We start from the raw sequence: 20,079 nt of genomic DNA, 5'->3' as shown, positions 1-20,079 counted from the left end.
ATAGAATATTTTAAAAAATGCTTTCAAAGTCTTTTGATCAAATAAAAAAAGGCCATGATTTTGCTGTGTGATAGTTCCGTTCATTTTCTGAAGCCATCACAATAGCTCTGCCTCAGTTGTCCTACTTTTGTGCTACTTTGTTTTGGTTACCATGTCTCTCCATCTTTCATCATTCTGGCACCACGGCTGAATTCTGGTGTGAGTAATGGGGGTACAGATACCTTTCAGATAAGTGCCTCTGTCCACTGTCTTTGCATTTAAAGGGGCTGTGAGGAGTTTCTGAGTGATCTTGAAAAGTCTCCCTTCTAAATATTTGCCTGATTGTAATCCACACTTTGAAATGAGATTATCAGCACCAATTTTACAGTTTACAGGTTATTTCTAAATGCTACTTCTTTGCTTCCCAATAGGGTCAAGCATGACGACACCATGCCAGCTGATGAAGTTTAGCAGTGAGAAGATAGATCTGTGTTTTTCTCTGCTGAAAACAATTTATGTGATTAATTTTGTAGTGATGGTGGACACTGGAGCCTAACTGTCAGACAGAAAAAGGACAGAAGAGCAGAAGAAAGATAAACAGGAGAGAGATAGAGCACGAGCTAAAGGCTAACACAGGAGCTAAACTGTTTGTGCTAATGTTCATTCCAACCCACAGTCAGCAGTTATTCTGCAGTGGTCTGTTCAAACTTGAGAGTCTATCAATAAAATGAAGAGTGAGGTTAAGTTAGCTCTGATTGGTAGATGACTGGCAGCACATAACCAGGATTCACTAAAGTTACACATTACAGACATGTCCTAGAGCACCGGGCTGCTAGCTGTGCTAAATATAAACAGCTACTAAACTACATACAAACTGACAGTGTATACTTGTGACGTTAGCCTACAGATATGTCGGGACACAGAGCTACCGATAGCACTACATATAGCCAGCTACTACAACATTTGCTTGATGACATGTTTCAAACAATATCGCGACATAACCCTAATCTACCTTACCTCATCACCTGGTATCCAGTAAAAAAGTTGACTTGAACAAAGAAAATTAATTCCAAAACAAATAAACGCCAGGTTAAAAGTCACATCTTTACAACAGTGTGCATGAGACTCCGGGCCAGAAGGTGATGAGGCAGTCCAATTAAAACAGATCCTCCTCCTAGCATCTTTAAGGATAATTATTAGCTTGTTTTAGCTCTTAGTTGTAAAGCCTTGGGTCAATGTGAGAAAACACTGCTAATGTGATGGAAATACACTGAGTTTTGCAGGGAGTGTAGAAAAAAAAAGAGACAGGTAAAAGTCAGGTGACAGTGACCTCTCCCTGCAGAGTGTCTGTGTGTGTTTGATTGTCTGCTTGCTTGCCAGCTTGGCTTAGGTTCAGGGTGTCAGAAGAGCCAAGGTGACAGTGAGGGCCTGAGGCTTCAGCTAGAGGACAAGGCCCGGGTGGCCCTGGCACCGAGGCTTCGTCCTGGCAGCACCGGCCAGAGGTTACAGCGCCACCTGTGACCCCTAGGGGGGGGCGCTGAGTACGCGGCAGCAGTGACCCGCCAACATGTTGGCATCAGGGGGTCGTATCCAGCCACAATAACGAGAAACAGTTCTGGAGGATTTCTTGGCTTGATCGCTGACAGAGAAGCCAAAGTGTTGCATGACTGAAAAGAACCTCTGAAATAGAAGGTTGGCTGAATTTGAACATTTTAACTTGAAGAACTGTATCCTTGACCCCACTCAGAGCTCTCAGTGCTGAAACACTGTTGTGGCATTTTAAAAATCACTGAATAAAAGTGTAATTAGTTTTGTCTGCTTCAATAATGATCAGTTGACCTCCACTTTACCCTGAAATCCATTGACTTTTTACTTTATAAAATACACTCAGACAAAAAAAAAAAGGAAACAGTTTAAAATAGAAAGCAATGCTCAAAATCCTGTGGTTTCTCCAGTTTAAAATGTTAAACACACACGTTTTTGAAGAGGATGTGAACCTAAAAGTGGCCACTTTTGAAGCTGTGGTTATTGATGTTGTTTTATCCATGCTATTGTATGGTATTTGATGTTCCCCTAACCTGTAAGTTCAACTTACATTTAACCATGACCATGTAGACGTCAATGGTGCAGATTGGCGGCTGAGGCAGTCGTTCCCCCTTCTCCAGCAGGTCTGGGATGTCCCTGGTGGAAATCCCATCATATGGCTTCCCCCCAAATGTCATCACCTCCCATATGGTTACTCCTAGAAAACAAAAGAGTGATGCAAGAAGTAAGTAAGGTGAGACAAAAGAGAGAAGAAATAACATCACTGTGGGGACAGAAGGAAGAAATCAGGGAAGTAGAACAGAACATTTTCTCAGTGAAGATAAAGTAAACAGAGGAGGTGAAGAGTGGACATGATCCCACAGAGTGAGATGAGCAAGGTCAGAGAAGAGCCAAGGAAAGATGGGAAGAGAAGTGAAACACTTGCAAAGGGAAAATAGAAGACAGATCAGGACAAGTGAAAGAGAAGAAGAAAGAAGAATGAGGGGGAAAAGCAAAGATGTGAGGCAGTAAAAGAGATCAGAGACGATGTAGAGACAGGGGAGAGCTCGAGTAGAAGAAAAAAGGAAGCACTGGAAAAAAAAGCAACCAAAGACTAAAGACGAGAGGAGACGATAAGATGACATAAGTCAACAGAGGACAGAGGCTGAGTGGAGGAGTGGAACTCATCAGAGTCCTGAAAGTCATCAGTCAATCTGAACTTTCGTCAGTCTTAATCGTGTTAGTGTTAATGAGCTAATGAGTGGTAAGAAGAGTAAATGCACTCCATAAGATGGAGAGATGGATAATAGCCCACGGTCATAGAGGACCACTGGGACATGGAGGCACTAAACCATACTCAGACTCTTAATCAAACGCACATTATTCTCTTTGATTTGACCCGTCTTGCATAATTTTTTTTGAGAATTATTTTTAAACTGACTTTAGGAGTCACTGGTGGACTTCTCGTGAGCAGTGTAGCAGTAAGAAAAGGCCTGTCCAGCAAAAAGTTGAAGTTTTAGAAGCTTGGAATCGACTTTCACGGCATCAATTAAACCTGCTTTTGTCTGTTATCATGTCTTATTATTAATTAAGTAAGTACAGTACAGTGGCAATGAGAGTAGTAATTCCATTGTATTCATTAGCAGATGGACATGTCTGCCATTTAAATAACATTTTGCAAAGAATCAGTTGTTCTTTGGTGGCACAGGAACTTAATGACAGTCACTGCCTTTGGAAACTTTCACACAATAATACACATATTATGCAGGTTCTAAAAAACAAAAACAGACATAAACAACAACAACAACAACAACAGAACCAAAGCGAGTCAGTTTTAAAGTATTAATGCATACACCTTGTGACCAATGAGGTTATAAGTTGAATTTAGGTCAGTGAAATCAAACCATCAAACCATCAAATAAAGAAAAAAAAGTGCAACCTTATCATTGGAGCAGTGATTACAATCATTCAACAGTTAAAATTAGATTTGAGGAAAGTTTTTTCTTTTTTTTTTTCTAAAAACACTTGCTATATATTCTAATTCTAATTTTGGTAGAGAGACATGGCAGTGAAAAAGAACAAGAGTTTGGAGATGTGAAAAAGTGATTCACTACTTTTGGACTTTCAGAGGTTAGAATACAGCTGTATGATGGTGCTAGCTGAAGGACTACTATTATTAATATTTTTTTGAATAGCTTTTCCCAAAGTAAAAACAGATACACAGGCAAACAATAGTCATTGATAAACCCATTTAAACAGATAATATAAAAACGACATTTCTATGACATCACCAATTGCTTTCTAAACAGAAGGTTTCAAGCCCAGTGATATGTTCACAAAATGTCCAATCCAATTTCATTGATTGGATCTTTTGATATATGTTTATTCTTGTATAAATCCTTTGTTTATACATCTATTTATGTATATGTATCTTAATTCTTTTTACAAGTTATTTTACCTTTAGTGTTTCCTCAGCTCATCTCTTGATTTCATTAAGTAATTGAGTCAATTAGAAAGATTTCTCAAACCAAACTGTATATGCATAATATTCTGGGAGGGGGAAGGATCCAACTTATTGTTTATTTTGTTTCATTTCTGTTTATTTTTAAGCATTTTGCAAAGTGATTTACAGATAACGTATGACTGATTGGTTGTTGATTAGCCTCCTGCTGAAAAATTGAAAACAAAAACAGGATTATAACCAGTTTGTTTAATTTCATAACAAAGTTGCGTGATCTGGTAGTTGAGTCTAAGAAGAAATGATTCTTTACCATTTGCAGAAAGCCTTGAGAGGGCACTCACTTTAGCACTTCAGGTCACCATTTTATTTGAAAGCAGAACCACATAGGACAAAAAGTTTTCTGTACACGAACTAACATTTTAAAGTACTCCAGCTCTTATCTTTTGGAATTGGAATTAATCATTTCCTGTTCCCTGCTTTTGGACACACACAACTCTTGATGCAATTGAGACTGGGTGCATCCCTCTTCAGAAAGATCACACACTACATTACCTAAAATATTACCACTAAGAATGTTCCAGCCATGGAAGGAACACCAATAGTCAAAATGAGGGACTTTTCCCTTTAAATCAATACTTTTTACTTTATTTTAAAATAACATTTAGTGTCATCTTGTTTTTCTAGTTTGCTGCCAGGTTTTCTGTCAGTGTTGTTTCTGTTATCTTTTTATAATATCAATAAGTTGTGTTCATTGAAAAAGGAAAATCTTGTATTGAATTTATCATCTTGGAATATGAAAGAATAAAGTCCAAATGTGTTTGTCCACATTGTGTAAGGCCTGTAGAAAGAGAGCTTGAAGCTTACCATAACTCCACACGTCGCTCTGATGAGTAAACTTCCTGTAGTGGATACACTCCAGGGCCATCCATTTAATGGGCATCTGCCAGATACAAGAATAGAGCATCATAATGAGTTCATATGTGTTTTATAAATGTAAAAAAACAGTTCATTTTATATGTAACAAGGACACTGATGGTACACTTGAAGATTTTCTCTTCTTGTCAAAGTGAACTGATTGGTTAGGCTTTGAAAAACACACACAAAGAGACTGATGCACACACTTGAACACACAAACCCAGCTGTACAGGAAAAAGGTGGAGCGCATGGTGCCAAGGTCTAAGATGCAGCTTAGGACTGTGATTAGATTTGAAGGCCAATTCTATTGATTACAATAATGGAGGGTTAGGAGAGGTGAGTGTCGACGGTGAGTGTGTGTCTGTCGTTTTCTCAAAGGAGGGGATAAAATACTCAGCACTGACACAAACCATGAAAGGCACACTTAAAGAGTGTGAGTGAGGGGATGGAATAGGCTTTCCTGAGAAGAGCGGGTTTGAAAAAGATGAAATGATGAACAAAGCTCTGGAGAGGCCAGTCCATGTATAAAGAGCTCCAAGGACATATTTGTTTACGATGGTTATAGTTTTTTAAGATCCCTCTTCCCCAAAAGTAAATTAAACGGTTCAATAGAGCAGAAGAGTATCAAACTCATTCCACTGAAACTCTCCCAAAGGGCCAGAACCCCAATTAATTTAAATATGTATTGTCTTTTAACAAAATGTTGTTTCATGCTAAATATTAACTTAATGATACTGTATGTAAATGAGCCATCTCAAAGTACTGTGCACCACACATCCACTGCATCCCTACAATGACCGTCATAACTACTAACAGGACAATAACAACATAAGCTATTTTAAATATATTAACAATCTTGAGTGTTGGGAAAGTTACTTTTAAAAGGTTGTGATCTAAATTAACAGTTATGCTGCATGAAATGAAGCCTCACAGCACTGAGGCAACCCCCCAGAATGGCAAGCTAAGCAGCAGCAGGAGCTCAGCTTGCCATTCTGAGGTATCACTGAAGAGGCTATCAGTGTGTTTTATTTTAAAAGTCACTGGGTGTTTACAGGTAGTTTCCAGTCACTACTTCCTGTCCCACTCGGTCGTCCCTACGCTGAACTTATGCGCCACAGCTCCGCGTCTGGGAAAATTACGATGGCTGCATATCAGCTGTGACTTGACGGACTGCAACAGAACAGATCCAGCGTAAGTTGACTTAAATGGAAACCTATTTAATCCGTTTGCTGTGATGGTACAATGATGGACTGAGGACACATCAGATGTATTTCAGTTGAAATCCACATGCATTTCAAATACCGTTGTGATTAATGATTTTCACTAATTCTACACAGATGATAAAAATTTCCGTTAAAAACCTGCTTAATTTTGTACTACCGGCCTCTGTACATGTGTGTCAGTGTCTGTGTCTGTGTTTGCCTCAACCCCCTCCTCTGCCTGTATTTTCACATGTGGTTGTTTGGGACGTTTCTGGACAGAGAGTCAACATCGCTACCTCAGCCAATCACAGCGCGTCCAGTGCACAAGTGTTGCGTGTTGATTAGAGAGCGGAAAAAACTTGAGCCACGATAGTGGACGGAGCAAGGAGAAAGTAAAACACAACCATGGTGAAACGAAACGGCAAACAGATAAAACTTTTTCCTAAACAAGAGCGACGCTTGGCTTAACTTTCCCGCATTTTTAGGAACTTGGAGAGCAGCACGTGACGAAGAGTGACATGTTAGCTTCCTGCTAACCAGGTGTCAAATACCTGTGACTAGCTCGTGCTAACTTGTTAAGTCAGGTGAATAGCTCTTAAGTCTATCCCACATAGAAACAAGGTGCTACAGGTGGTGGCTGGGCTACAGGTGTGTGTTCACATAGCTTTGGTTTGAGGCAGTAGGTGTGTGCTGCTGCTGGCACTGATCCAATGAGGAGGAGCCCGGTTTGAATGTTGTGTTTACTAACATATAACAAAAAATACCTGCCCACCCTACCTTTGAATTAGCCTAAACAGTCTGTGGAGCTCAGTGGTGTATTCAGCGCTTTTTGAGTTTTCTCTGAATTTGAAGAGCTTTACAGTTGTTCTAAGGGTCAGGTGCACGGAAATTAAGCACTGTACCCAACTCAGAAGTGATATACAGGGTGTTTTATGGAGTAATGTAGAGGCTGCATGCTGTGACTTTACAGAAACTGGACATAAACGTGGGTGTTGGTTAGTCAACATTGTGCATTTCCCATTTTTTCTAGGCTTTTCTCAGTATAGTCAGAGATGAACACAGAGGAAAATAAAAACATTTCTGTTCTCTTAAATGTTCCTTCAAAGGCTTGCTATGAGAGTATCAAAAGTTAAAAATTTCAGTGTTCCTTTAATTATGAAGTTATTTCTCCATCAGTGTCAGTGGTGTGTCATACATGTGTGTCAGGATTTACCTTTCCTCCATCAGCGTTGTATTCCTTTTCATTGACATCCAGAAGACGAGCCAGGCCAAAGTCAGTGATCTTTATGTGGTTGGGAGATTTCACCAGGACATTACGAGCAGCCAGATCCCGATGAACCAGCCTACGCTCCTCCAAATACATCATCCCCTGCAACACACAAACACAGTTATTCCTTATCAGCTTCATTCATGTACGGTCGCTGATCTGGAAGCCCCAGCTGTGCTCTGCTCTCAGCACAAACACACATGCTAGTATGATTTCTGCTCCTCATCTCCATCTGTCTTCATCATCATCATCACTACGATCATCACTATGAACATCAAGACCCCATTAGAAATCTTATAATTATTTGTGTCATCATCATTACCACCACATTGTGTTTTTATGGTTATGCTTCTCATCAATCAACAACTAGGGTGTGGAAAAGCCCCTCTTTATTGCCAAATGCTTGGCGATGCAATAACAGCAGAATCCATAAGCATCAACCCAGAGGCAGGTTTTCAATTAAAGACGGGACCCAGAGGAGAGACGAATGTTGGAGTAAAACACTTTATTCAATACGTTTACTGAACAATTAAGAAAAACTACCTCCCTGCTCTTTCTCCCTGCCTACACTTTAATTAATAATGATTGTTTGCCTTAAACAAAGGGAAAAGCTTTTTTTGTCTCAGGTTCTTAAATGTTAAGACAAATTTCTTAATGATTAAACAAAAAAAAGTGTCTTTCTTTGCTTTCCTAAAGTAAAAAGTATAAACACCATGATTAAATCCTTACTTCCACAAACACCTCTCTAAGAAATAGAGTTACTGCTCTTCATAATGTAATGAAAATCTTATCTTTGCAAAAAAAAAGTTATTCGAATCATTGGCAAGCGATACAAGACTGACATACATTAACACAGGGCTATACTTTGTTTCCTTAAAGCTAATACTGTACACACTGGAGTTCACATGGCCACAGTGGCAAAGATTTCAGTCTGACACAAAATGTCAGCGGCGTCCCCAAACTGCATAAAACAGCTCTATACAGTTGTGTAAGAGTGTTTCTGCATCTTTGTACCATGCATCTCAAGTCTGAACGGCCTGTTGTGCTTATTGTGCTTGACTACAGAAGTGGCCCTGAAGAGGAAACAAGATGTAACCTGAAATGAAAGACGGATTGTGGAAAAAAAAAAAAAAGTCAAATTGGACAAGCAATAACTGTAGCTACTTTGTTTGAGGTTGCGTTAGCACAGCAACAACACAGGGCCTTATTTGAAACTGTAACAAATTGGATTTAGCTTGAATGTGATGGAATGAAAGGAGGAGTGGATGGAGGAGGAGGGGTGGGGTTTAGGTGGCAGTCTGAGAGGTGAGATTACATTGCTTAGGCTGTAATCACAATGCCTCATTTGGCTCCATTCCTCGCTGGAGAGAACATGTATTTCCAGCACACACCTGTACATTTACACATGCAAGCGTGTCTGCAGAAATGCAACTCCCACAGAGATGCACCTGCATATGTATGAGTGTGTTGCTTCAAGAATGGGTGTGTGCCACAGAGCTGGAAAGAGTGAAAACTCTGATCAGCTAATAGAGAATGACAAAGCACAAAAACAAATGTTCATTTGAATGAAATTAATAAGAAGGAGAAAACAGAAATAAACAGACTAAAGGAACTTGGTGAAGCACACACAACTCGAATGATTCATACTATGTTGGACAAACGAATGCTTTTTTTTTCTGTGATATTTCAATTACATTTCCTCTTATGTATATTATTTTTAAAAATCTCATCTAAAGATGGACTGATATGTTTTTTTCAGGGCAAATACAAATACGAATTATAAGTAGTCTAATCACTTCTTGACTCTACCACCCGACATATTTTACAGTCCCTGAAAAAAATACCCAAGAACAGCAGCTGTCAATCATCATTAAATGTGGCGTAAAACCTCATTTTTAACCTCTTATAACTGATGAAATCTTCAGAAAAAAAGGACTTAAAACAAGGCAGACAAATAATATCTTCAAATCACCACAATAAGCGGACGTGAGAAACATTTCAACAAGGTGTATTAATTTTTTAAAGTTTGACCACAGCCCATCTGAAATGACTGGGGAGACGGATTTTTTGACATGTACTGCAGCCAGTCACCAGAGGGAGCAGTTTTCATGGTGACCACTTTGAGCTGAGCAAGATGACGTCCATTATTTTTTACAGTCTATGGTCAAAAAGCAGATAACCAACATTTAGCGTCGATATTCATTTGCATTAAAAGAGAAAACATTGGCATCAATATTTTGAAGGATAAAAACTTCAAGACTTTACTTTGTTTCAGTGCCTTTAAGCATATGTTTATTAAACAGCTTCTAGGCTCAGCAGCATGTCTTCTAAAGTTAAATAAAAAATAGGGATGTTTATTAGAATTACGGTAGAGTCGTCTCCCTAAACCTTCCCTCCAAACATATTTCTCTCCTCTAGAACTTCTCTACTCGGCAAAACCTTTTCGTTTTTCCACAGCATGTGTGAGGACTGTGCATGTACAGCTTTCACTGCTGATTGTATGTCAATCAAGCCATGGGTCTGTGTCTAAATCAACCAATCAGATCATACCATAGACTGTTTATAAAATGGACAGTGTGGCTCTGCCATTTACCATTGTATGATTTGAAGCCAAAATACCCCGTCACAAGCGTTGCCATTGGTGGCAGTTGTGCAGCGAGAGTCTGCACAGTAGAGACTGTGAGGGATTCTGGGAGAATTTGAGTGGAGCTAAAAAAAGTAACTTTTTTTTTTCTTTCAAAAGTCTAAACACTTCTTGGCTCTACCTCCTAACATATTTTACAATCTCCCAAAAAAAAATACACAAGAACAGCGGCTGTCAGTCATCATTAAACGTGACGCAAAGCTCTTATAACTAATGAAAACAAGTTTTCAGATAAAAAGAGGACTTGAATACAAGACAACCATCTGTCTACAAAATCACCACACCAATTGGATGTGAGAGACATTTCTACCAGGTGAATTAATTTTTTAAAGTTTGGCCACAGCTCATCTGAAATGACTGGGGAGACAGATTTTTTGACATATACTGCAGCCAGCCACCAGGGGGAGCAGTTCTTCTTCTTCTTTTTTTTTTTTCTATTTTATAGTCTTTGGATGGACTGTTGGTAGACAATGCTGGAGCCATTAACAAATAAAAAGAGCAAACAGAAAGGCGCAAATGCATCAAAGCCAAAGCAACTCATGCAACTCATGCAAATTGGGTACTTCTGCGCTTATAGCCTTTTTCCACTAGCACATCTTGGCCCTACTCGATTTGCAGCGTGTTTCCACTAGTCTGGTCCCTCCTGAAACAAGCTAGTTTTAGTACCTACTCCGCTCTTGTTCCAGGGCTGTGTTAATAGCTGGGTCAACAACGGATAACCGATGATGTAACCGGCTGCCAGCTATTGATTGGTCAGACAATGTCTTCATCAATGAGTCATGGGCACTACACCCAAAACAAGACAGGACATAAGAGGACAAGAGCCAACCACTATTTTTAAACAACAACTGCAAGAATGGTGTCCTGTCAAGTTTTCCCGCCTAACAACGATGAGCTCTGTACCTTTTTGAGTTTGGTGGCTGAGGACAGGATCCAACGGGCACTCCATTGTTTGCTCATAATGACGTGGATGCAGTGCACGCCCACTCTCCGGTGGTGGAAAACCATCACAAAATGAGTACAGTAGAGTAGGGCCAAGGCGTGCTAGTGGAAAAGGGCCATTATACTTCCTATTTTGAGTACATAAGTAAGGCTGGCACAGTCAAAATTGATGGTTGATGGATGTTATCAACAAAAAGCAGAAGTACATCTGTGAACTGTTGCGATCGCAGTTTCCAGTAAGTGCAAAGCTGCAGTGTTTGGTTTCGGGGCAACACCACTCTGTAAGATTTTGTGCACTGTTTTGGTAAGTGCAGAGTTTACACAGTGCACTTTGTGTGAGTGTACAGACCAAAGTACACAATTTGGGACACAGCACCAGTTTTAAAATGTTTTTTATTGACTGTCAGATTAAAAAAAAGAAAACAAGGCAGCTACCAATATGCTTCAAAATGTTGATTGGTCTATCCGTAATCTCAGCAGCCCATTGCTGACCAAAGATTAGCTCAGCCACCAGTCATTGCTGTAATCCAGCAAAACTAGATTTATGAATGGCTTACACCTTTCTGTAAGTGATGAAGAGATAATGTAAAGATTAACAATGGTTTTCCAGATAAGAATCCCACCAATGAGCTCATGATCCCTCTGCTCAGTGACTGTCAGATCTGATACTGTTTGGGTTTTTGTCAACAGGCTGGAATGAATTTTGCTGGAACTTTTCCCTTCTGATTTATTTGACCTGATGTAAGATTAGATTGTTTAGACTGATCCTTTTTTCCTGGTTTTCTAGTTACCCCCCCCCCCCCCCCCCCCCCCCAATTAAAAAGATAACAGCGTGCAGTTTTATTATCTTGCCGAATACAAGTATCACAGCTTGACTCGATATCAACTGATATTAAATGCTAAATAATGCAGATCAGGATCAGGGGTCAAAGGTTAGGTCAGAATATCCCTTGGGTTGACATACATAGGCAAACATACTCTGACTACAACTAATGTAGGAAAGGAGTCTGAAGCCTTTGTCTTTCATTGCAGATCTAAATATGCAAAGCTTTATATGTAAATAAGTTAATGACCTCACCTAATGGTGACCGTCACAGTGACAGAGAGTGTGACGCTGTGGCCAGATGTTCAAAGTCAAAGGAGAAAACATGTCAGAAAAATGTCTCTCTTGTACACACTAATCAGGCTGATTGGCTTCAACACCCATTTAAATCTGAGGCATTCCTTCACTCAGCTGTTTGCTACACATCACACACGCATGCATCAGTTTGCATGATATATTGCAGGGGTGGGAAGAAGAAACGTGGGAGTCCCACATCATCAAGTATGTGTGTGTATGTAATGGTATACACTGCCAGGTTTGTGACAGATTCTTATTTGTACATAAATCGTGCCCAGTAATCTCCTCAATTTTCAAGACAATTAAGCAGTGGAGGGAGAACGGATGGCTTGGCAAACCGTGAATTTTAATTTACCAGCACAATGAGATTGAGAGGGGGAGTTGATGGAAACGGCTGCAGACGTGCGTGAGCAACTAACTTCTTTTTTTTTTTTCCTTTTTCTCCTTGGTCGCACTCGTTTACTGCCCTCCCGGGTGGGAACAGTAAGAAGTGACTGCCAGAGATTTGTAATTGCATCAAACAGAATACCACAGCCAGGGAAAGGCCGGTGGTGGAAGGAGTATTCAGGTGAGTCCGCCACCAGAGGAAATCACTGGGCTTCAGACAGACTCTGTTATGATCGCACCTCCAGACTGCGGCTGCTTTCTGATCAGGAGGGATCAGGAGAGGAGTGGCATACTATAGAAAAAAATCTCAATGCTGGACGCATGTTTAACTCTGAATGAAAAGACATTAGAAAACTGCACAACATTCTCACCAGTTGTTCGACCAATAAATACTCTGACCTCCTACCCTGGTTATGTTTCCTTTCGCACTAACACATGTGAACAGAACCTCAACCCATGGGACTGGCCTCAGGTGTTTCGTAAAGACAGATTTAGAAAGGATTGTAAAAGACTATGGATTAAATCAGTAGGGCAGAGTAAAGGGAGCTGGTGTTTATTCTTCACTGGCTGCGGTTTCCACCGTTATTTATTTGAGCTGGATAGACACAGACAAACTGTTGGGCTCAGAGGAAGCTGTCAACACACAAGATCAGCACACACACACTCACTCACACACACATATAGACACAGAGCGAAATCTATAATCTCGTGATTCATCCTGATTCAACGCTATTCATGAGGAAACACTTTTAATGAGACAGAACATCCTATTGAGACTCTGAACCTCTGTAGGTTCTCTGGGAAATGAGTGTGTGTGCATGTGTGAGATGATTCATGTTTATTTTTGTTGTATTGATTCCATGGTAAGGATGAAAGCACTTCAGTCTATGATCTCTGTTCATTCACTGTGTGCCTTAAATTTGGGAAATGTTTATTTAATCTCTGACGTGGACTATGACAGCATTGGTGAACAGCATTGTCCCACTGGGATGTGTTTGTATGTCATGCTATGACGTGGATAACTATCAGTGAGTCTTTTAGAATGGGTTAGCTTTATTTTTATAGTGTCTGATGAGACCTTGTTTTATATCATACTCCAATGACTGCAAGGTAGACCAGTTCTTGTCCTCTCCTTGTCCTTCTCACAGTCAATTTTTTGTATGTTCTTGGACAGGATGAAACTGAAATATAATTTTGTTGCTCTGAAACATGTGCAATGATGAACAAAGCTATCATCATCATCAAACTTTATTGCGCTGTTAAGGTTTAAGCACTTTCCTATATTTTCTAATATGGTATAGAGTGTGGGAAAAACTGTGGTACTAACCTTGTTACTTTTTCCTGTAATGGTTTATTTAATTATTTACTGCTAGCAATGGGTACTGAATTAGGTACTGTCATAGGTTCTGGGTGAATTCCATCTGTAGTACCGAGTACAGATCCACCTGAAATTAAGTTCAAGTTCAGGTACCTAAACACATCCTTGTAGCTGTGAGGAAGTGGAAGAGTAGGCTATTTTTTCATACTTTTCACATATGAACTCAGCATTGCAAGGATATAGATTGAAAAATAAATAAGTTAAATTGAAAAACTTTGGGATTGTATTATTAAAAAAGTATTATTTACTGCCACATAAACCTAAAAATACCAAAACTCTGTACCGTTGAGTACCAATTGCCAGGTATAAGGCGTCAGTAGTACAATACATTTTCAAATGTGAAAGGTATCCATCCCTACTTACTTTTTCAAATGTTGTGACACCATTACATTTAGCGACAGTGAAATGAGGCGCATTACTATGTATCAGACCCAAGGTTGTAATAGTTAACTAAAACGGAACTAAAAATGAAAACTAAAATTTAAAATACATTGCAGTTAACTCAAACTAATAAAGACTAGAAAAGAAAACAAAAACGATAAGTAAACTAAAACTGTATCTTGTGTTAACAAAACAAACTGAAACTAACTAAAATGATACACAAAATTCTCTTAGTTATAGTTTTTGACAATATAAAAAGTCTTTAGGATTTAAATTAATCCGACACATTTTCCAAACCAATTTTAGACAGTTTTAGGCAGTTGTTAGTGCCCTACAGCACCATCATAGCGGCGTATAGGGACAAGCTTGTTTACTGCACTGACTGGCTGTGCGCTGTGCTGTGACCAAACGTAGTGGAGCAATGAATCAGAGCATCTGTAATAGTTTAATTGTTATAGAGTCCAAGTTTTTATTCACTGAAGCTCATATTATATTGTTTTTTTTATAATTTATGTTTTTATTATTTTTATTTAATTTATGTCAACATTATTTTATATAATTGATGCTTATATTTTTTATACTAAGTTTATATTATGTTCTTGTGTTTAAGGCAGTAGCAAACAGTTCAGTATCAGCATTGACTGAGCAGTGAGCACTATGTTGGACTGGAAAATAAACAGTGTGACAAAATATTTACTCTGACCTTTTTGAATCCTGCACCTGGTTAATAGGGTATGAAAAAACAAAAACTAAACTAAAACTAAACTAAAACTAAGCCTTGATGCAAAAATCAAAACTAAATAAAAACTAGACTGCCTGCTCTAAAACTAGTTAAAACTAAACTGTAATGGAAAATAAAATGTCAAAACTGACTAAAACTGAACAATAATGACGAATCCAAAACTATTATAACCTTGATCAGACCTGGCTAACTCAGCCAGGTGGAGCTGTATATAAGAAGTGGTTCTTCTTCTTTGGTGAGGGGGGAAAAGTGGGCACACACATAAGTAATGATGAGAACAATCATGTTAACACAGCTGATGCTAAAGTCAACTTTTCAGCTACCTGTGTGTGTCTGTGTGACCTGCAGTCAGAGAGGATCTCCTGCAGTGTCTTTGGATCAAACCAACTCCAGGGAGGGGGTAGGATGCTTTTTTGAGGTTTGAATGTAAGGCACAAGTAGCTGACTTGTTTTGACTCAAAAAAATATCAGAGATGACAGGACAGGACTTAAAATAAGGGGTTAATCAGGAGAAATTACAAGTCGGGAGTGGAGCCAGAGACAGGGTTAAAAAGTAAGAGAATCTCTCCTAAATCAGGAGAGTTGGCAGGTCTGTCTGACCTGGCTCGCTCAGCCAGACACAGGACAGGAGCTGCAGATTTAATATGTGTGAGTGCCGAGCGTGGGGTTAAAACCAGTGTTTTCATGATGGACATAAACAGGCAAGTCAAGAACAAACATGAAAAACCTCCTCAAAAACTGACAATTTTTGCAAAAATGAAGGTTTTTCACAAAATTAACACAGGGATTACTTTTTCTAGTAATCAATAATATTTATGAAGGAGTAATTCAGTTACTAATTCAGTTACTTTTTTGAGAAAGCGACAAGTAACTTTTACTAAGTACTTTTTTAAAAGTAATTTTCCCAACACTGGGTATTGACTGACAATGCTAAAAGTCCACACTGAACTTGTACAGATTTTCAGACTCCTTATATCCAAAAGTAGAAATCAATGAATCTGTCAACAGTCTGTTCTAAAACTAGAACAAGAGCTTTACAAGATCTTCATGAGAACTGTTAGAATGATGAAGTCATCCCATAAGGATCTCCTAACTAGTTCATGACATGTGGGAGGATCAGCCCTCAAACACAAAGGTCTGATTGTAGCTCTGCTCCCAACAGACCACAAGAGGGCTGGCCAATGAGAGGATGGAGAATCTGTGGAGTGGGAAGCCTTAAAGAGACAGCAGCGAAGACAAAGCAGACAGAAAGTGAAATAAATGTTTTCTGAAACACCAATGTATGAAAATGTTGAGTTTTAGAACTCTAAATCATGTAAATATACTACAAGGCCCTTGAAGACTCATATGAAGAAATATATATTTTATACTGGGCCCTCTGCACTGAGACACTGTGCGTTTCATCTAAAGCACTCATGCATATCTGTAATTTCTGGGGATGAGAGTAATATCATTCCTAACACTCAGCAGTATGACTCATCTGTTCTGGTTTGCTCTTATTGCATAGTCTCACTTTGCTCGTTTTAACTGGGATGCCAGTATTTCTGGAGGGCAGAGACTGTTTGGTGACTGTCTGCTTTGTGTTATCACATTGTGAAGAACAGCGCTTCTTCTTTTACGCTGCCGCAGCGTCTGCTTGACGTAATACATGTTTAATGGATGCTCTGGATATAAAAAGACCCCAGTGGGCTCGGGAGAAGGTGAATCACTGTTTAAGGAATGAGGTGAAACGAATCAGATCAACGTGGAGGAGAAGCTGAGAGAAAGGGGGGTGAAATGATAACACAATAATGATGAAAGCAGGAGGCTTTCATTTCATTTTGAGCTCCCGTGTCAGAATGAATTTAGCAAATGACATTAGGGGGCAGCTTGAATATGAACAATTTGTCTCCGCTCAGACTGTGTTAGCAGTGTGTGAGGGGAAACCTTGTCTGTATACATTTATTCTCTCTGATCAGTGCTAAATCCACTGCCATACCTACAGCAGAGAGGATGCTTTATCCCACTTACAAGGAGAAACAAAAATAGTCTCAAGAGCGTGATAAAACCAGGCTCAATATGCCATTACCACATTCAGTAAAGAAACAGATGTCAAAGCACTTGACTGATGAAAGAAGTAACCCTGTTCGGTTTATTCTCTTTGTAAGAAAATGCAATCTATTGTTCCTTCATCTCTCCTCAGATCTGCTCTAATAAAACTCCCTTTCTTCCTGACTCCACTCTCACACTCTCCATTTATTGTAATCCGACTTAACACATTTAAAGCTTTCCAAAGTAACTCAAAACAACAACCAAAAACACAAAGTGTCTCACTAACTGTTTGATTTATGGGGCTTTTTGGGAAGGGTACTGTGGGAGTGTGTCAGCCCATTACACTAACAGCACACAACAGCCAATACTCAGGTAATTAAGCTGGATGAAAGGTAGTTTCATTTTGTCAAATATCCATCTAAATGAGGTCTCCCGGAATTTTAATTTCAAAAGCCCCAAAGAGTGAAAATTAAACATGTTTAATTAACTAAAAGTAGCTAAAATGAGAGTAAATCTTTTTGGCATCAAACATGCTGGTTGCCATCTCCAGTTTAAGCTGCTGAGCTCTCTCTGGACCAACGTGCCACACGTAAAATTTACTCTTCAGTGTTTTGTTCTGTTGGGTTATAGTCTTATTTTAAAACAAAGTGTCTGACCTGCCCCAATAGAGTAATAGGATGAATATTCTTGATTCCATGTGAAAAATAAAGGTGATTTATGAGTTGTTAGCCGTTAAAATGAACTTATTGCTCGACAATCAATACTTAATTCTGATTGGACAAAACCCAGTAATGACAGGGATTCACTCTAAGAGGGGAGCAGAAGTCCATCTAACTGGGGTTGCCTTCAGTGGAAAAAATATTTAAATAAAAACAATTTTACAACTTAAATAATGTTTTTTACCATGCTTTTTGTGGATCCTCTGGCTGTGTAAGATGCTTTGTTCTGATTGGTCAAAATCCTTGATGGAAGTTATTTACATTCACGAAGATGAGAAACCCTAGAGATAAACTGATCATGTCTTGTCAACTCAATCTGCACATTATGCTTCTGCTTGTTGACACCATAGGTTGTAAGGTAAAACTGTCACTTTCCATTATCATCACATTGGCAAACAGAGACAATAGTTTCTGTTGGCGTCATGGTCTTGTCACTCCTTGCTGGGGTTCTTCTTCCCATAAGCATATGCTAACCGTACAGTATCCTAGCTTTAAATCAGTACTAGTTAGGGATGGGTACCTTTCACCTTTGAAACAATACGATACCGATGCCTGGTACCTAGCAATCGGTATCAGTGCTCAATGGTACCAATTTTCAGTACTTAAGTGTGTGTTAATGTGTTCATAAATATGAATTTGTTTAATGATAAAATGTCTTAGTTTTTCACTTTAACACATTTATTCTTTAACATATAAACTTTGCAGCGCTGTGTTTATGCCTCGTATGGAAAATCACCTTTGGTTCAGATGGTTTGTTGCTACTTATAAACATACCTCATTCAGTACCCATCCCTTGTATTAGTGTCTTTATTTAGTGTCCACATAAGTGGACATTACATTTCTGTCTCTCAGACCCATGATACTTCATTTTTTATTTTAACTTTGACGCCACATTTAAGGACACTGCCTGCATCATCTTATGGTGAAATCACAACATTAGACCCATTTTAGTGAAAAAAGAAACAACAAATTTAAGGACAATTACATTACTAACAAACAACTAATAGAGAATTCATAACACAAATAATCAAACTTCCTGTACAATGACCAAGTTAAGTTATTATATCTATTAGGTCTTACTTATCCCAATTATCAAGGTGAATTAAAACTGCACACCAAACAAAAGCTCTGGTCTTAAGAGGCTAAACTATAGTTATAGGTTGTTTTTTTTTTTTTTTCATCACAACACAATAAAGCACATTTTAAGGTAAATCTGAATAACTTAAAGGCAGGCACATTAGCATGTTGATAGTTTTCATTATGATTTCTCCAATTCAAACCTGTACCATGTTCACGTTTAGAACCCTCTGGAACTGCTGGGGTAAAATTGACCTGGGCCGTTATTGGGTAGTTGTTTTTTTTTTTTTAAAAGAAAAGAAAAAAAACTTCAGAAATAAATTACAAAATCATTAAATTGTATTGTCTTTATCTAAATTCCAAATAAAATAGATAGTATTCATGACTACTGTTTGAAATTAGTATTTGTTGGATCATATTTTACAATGAAACTGTCTCTTCATTTTGTGAGGGTTAGGGTTGGTTAGGGTTAGGACGTATTCATCATTCGTGCTGTGGGGTTCCTTCAGCGTTGCTTGTGCTTTTCCTTCTGGTACATGGTCTGAATCAAACTACCTTCAAATCCCCCTTCATAGTCAGAATTTGTTTTGACATTATCCTCATATCCTGAGAAATCCTCCTCTTCCCCTTTACTTCCTATCTCACTCAGCACACTCACATGCAGCTTCAGAAATCGAACGATGAGCTAAGTCAGCACAGGATCGGACTTTTAAGATGTATGTTAACAGCAAGACCTGTAAGTGAGTGTGTGTTTGTGTATGTGAGTCGTTATCTATGCATGCATGTTTTTGTGTGTATTTTCCTGTATGCAGGTCAAAATGACCCAAACAACGTATGAGGGACACAAATGTGTGAGGGAATCGTGGTTAATCTTCACAGAAAATCAGCTGAAGCCATGGAGTTTGACATTGAAATCATTCTAGTCGCATTTTTCTTTGAGATAAAATATAAAACGGACCAATTTGACCTGAACACCACACGAGGGTTGAGAAATATTAACTGGTTCAGATCAACGTTCAGTTCAGGCGATCAGGATCAGAGATGGAAAAGGTTTGAGACGACAGGAGACAGAGTGAACAGGAGCACTGCAGCGGCTGAGGATGTGTTTCTGAGGGAGAATAGAGGGCTGCTTGTGTTTTTGCTGAAGAGCTGTCAAGCAGACATCACTCCAAATGGGATTCAACCTCTTCCCTGTAACTGTCACGGTGGCAGCTGAGCGGGGATTGACCTCCCTTGGCCACGGCTGTTGATTTTTATTTTACTTATTTATTTATTTTTGGAGTTAACAATCCTCCTGTCATAGAATTCAT

The 20,079-nt window shown here is 39.0% G+C and overlaps 1 protein-coding gene across 2 annotated transcripts in view; it reads right to left on the bottom strand.

Annotated features, from left to right (window-relative positions):
• The window catches only part of erbb4b (erb-b2 receptor tyrosine kinase 4b), a 525,535-nt gene that overhangs the window by 21,166 nt on the left and 484,290 nt on the right, over window positions 1–20,079 (bottom strand). For both annotated transcript variants that reach the window (XM_074694273.1, XM_074694274.1), the window contains exons 21-23: window positions 7,295–7,450; window positions 4,829–4,904; window positions 2,075–2,221 (exon numbers count right to left, since the gene is read on the bottom strand). In XM_074694273.1, the coding sequence (XP_074550374.1) occupies window positions 2,075–2,221; window positions 4,829–4,904; window positions 7,295–7,450 (379 nt within the window). The remainder of the gene's footprint in view (window positions 1–2,074; window positions 2,222–4,828; window positions 4,905–7,294; window positions 7,451–20,079) is intronic.

This window comes from Halichoeres trimaculatus, unplaced genomic scaffold (assembly GCF_033239565.1).
Source record: "Halichoeres trimaculatus isolate MK-OKI-2021-1 unplaced genomic scaffold, fHalTri1.1 fHalTri1_scaffold_19, whole genome shotgun sequence".
NCBI lineage: Eukaryota > Metazoa > Chordata > Actinopteri > Labriformes > Labridae > Halichoeres > Halichoeres trimaculatus.
Note: the sequence above shows the minus strand (reverse complement) of the source record. Positions and strands in the feature narration are given on the sequence as shown.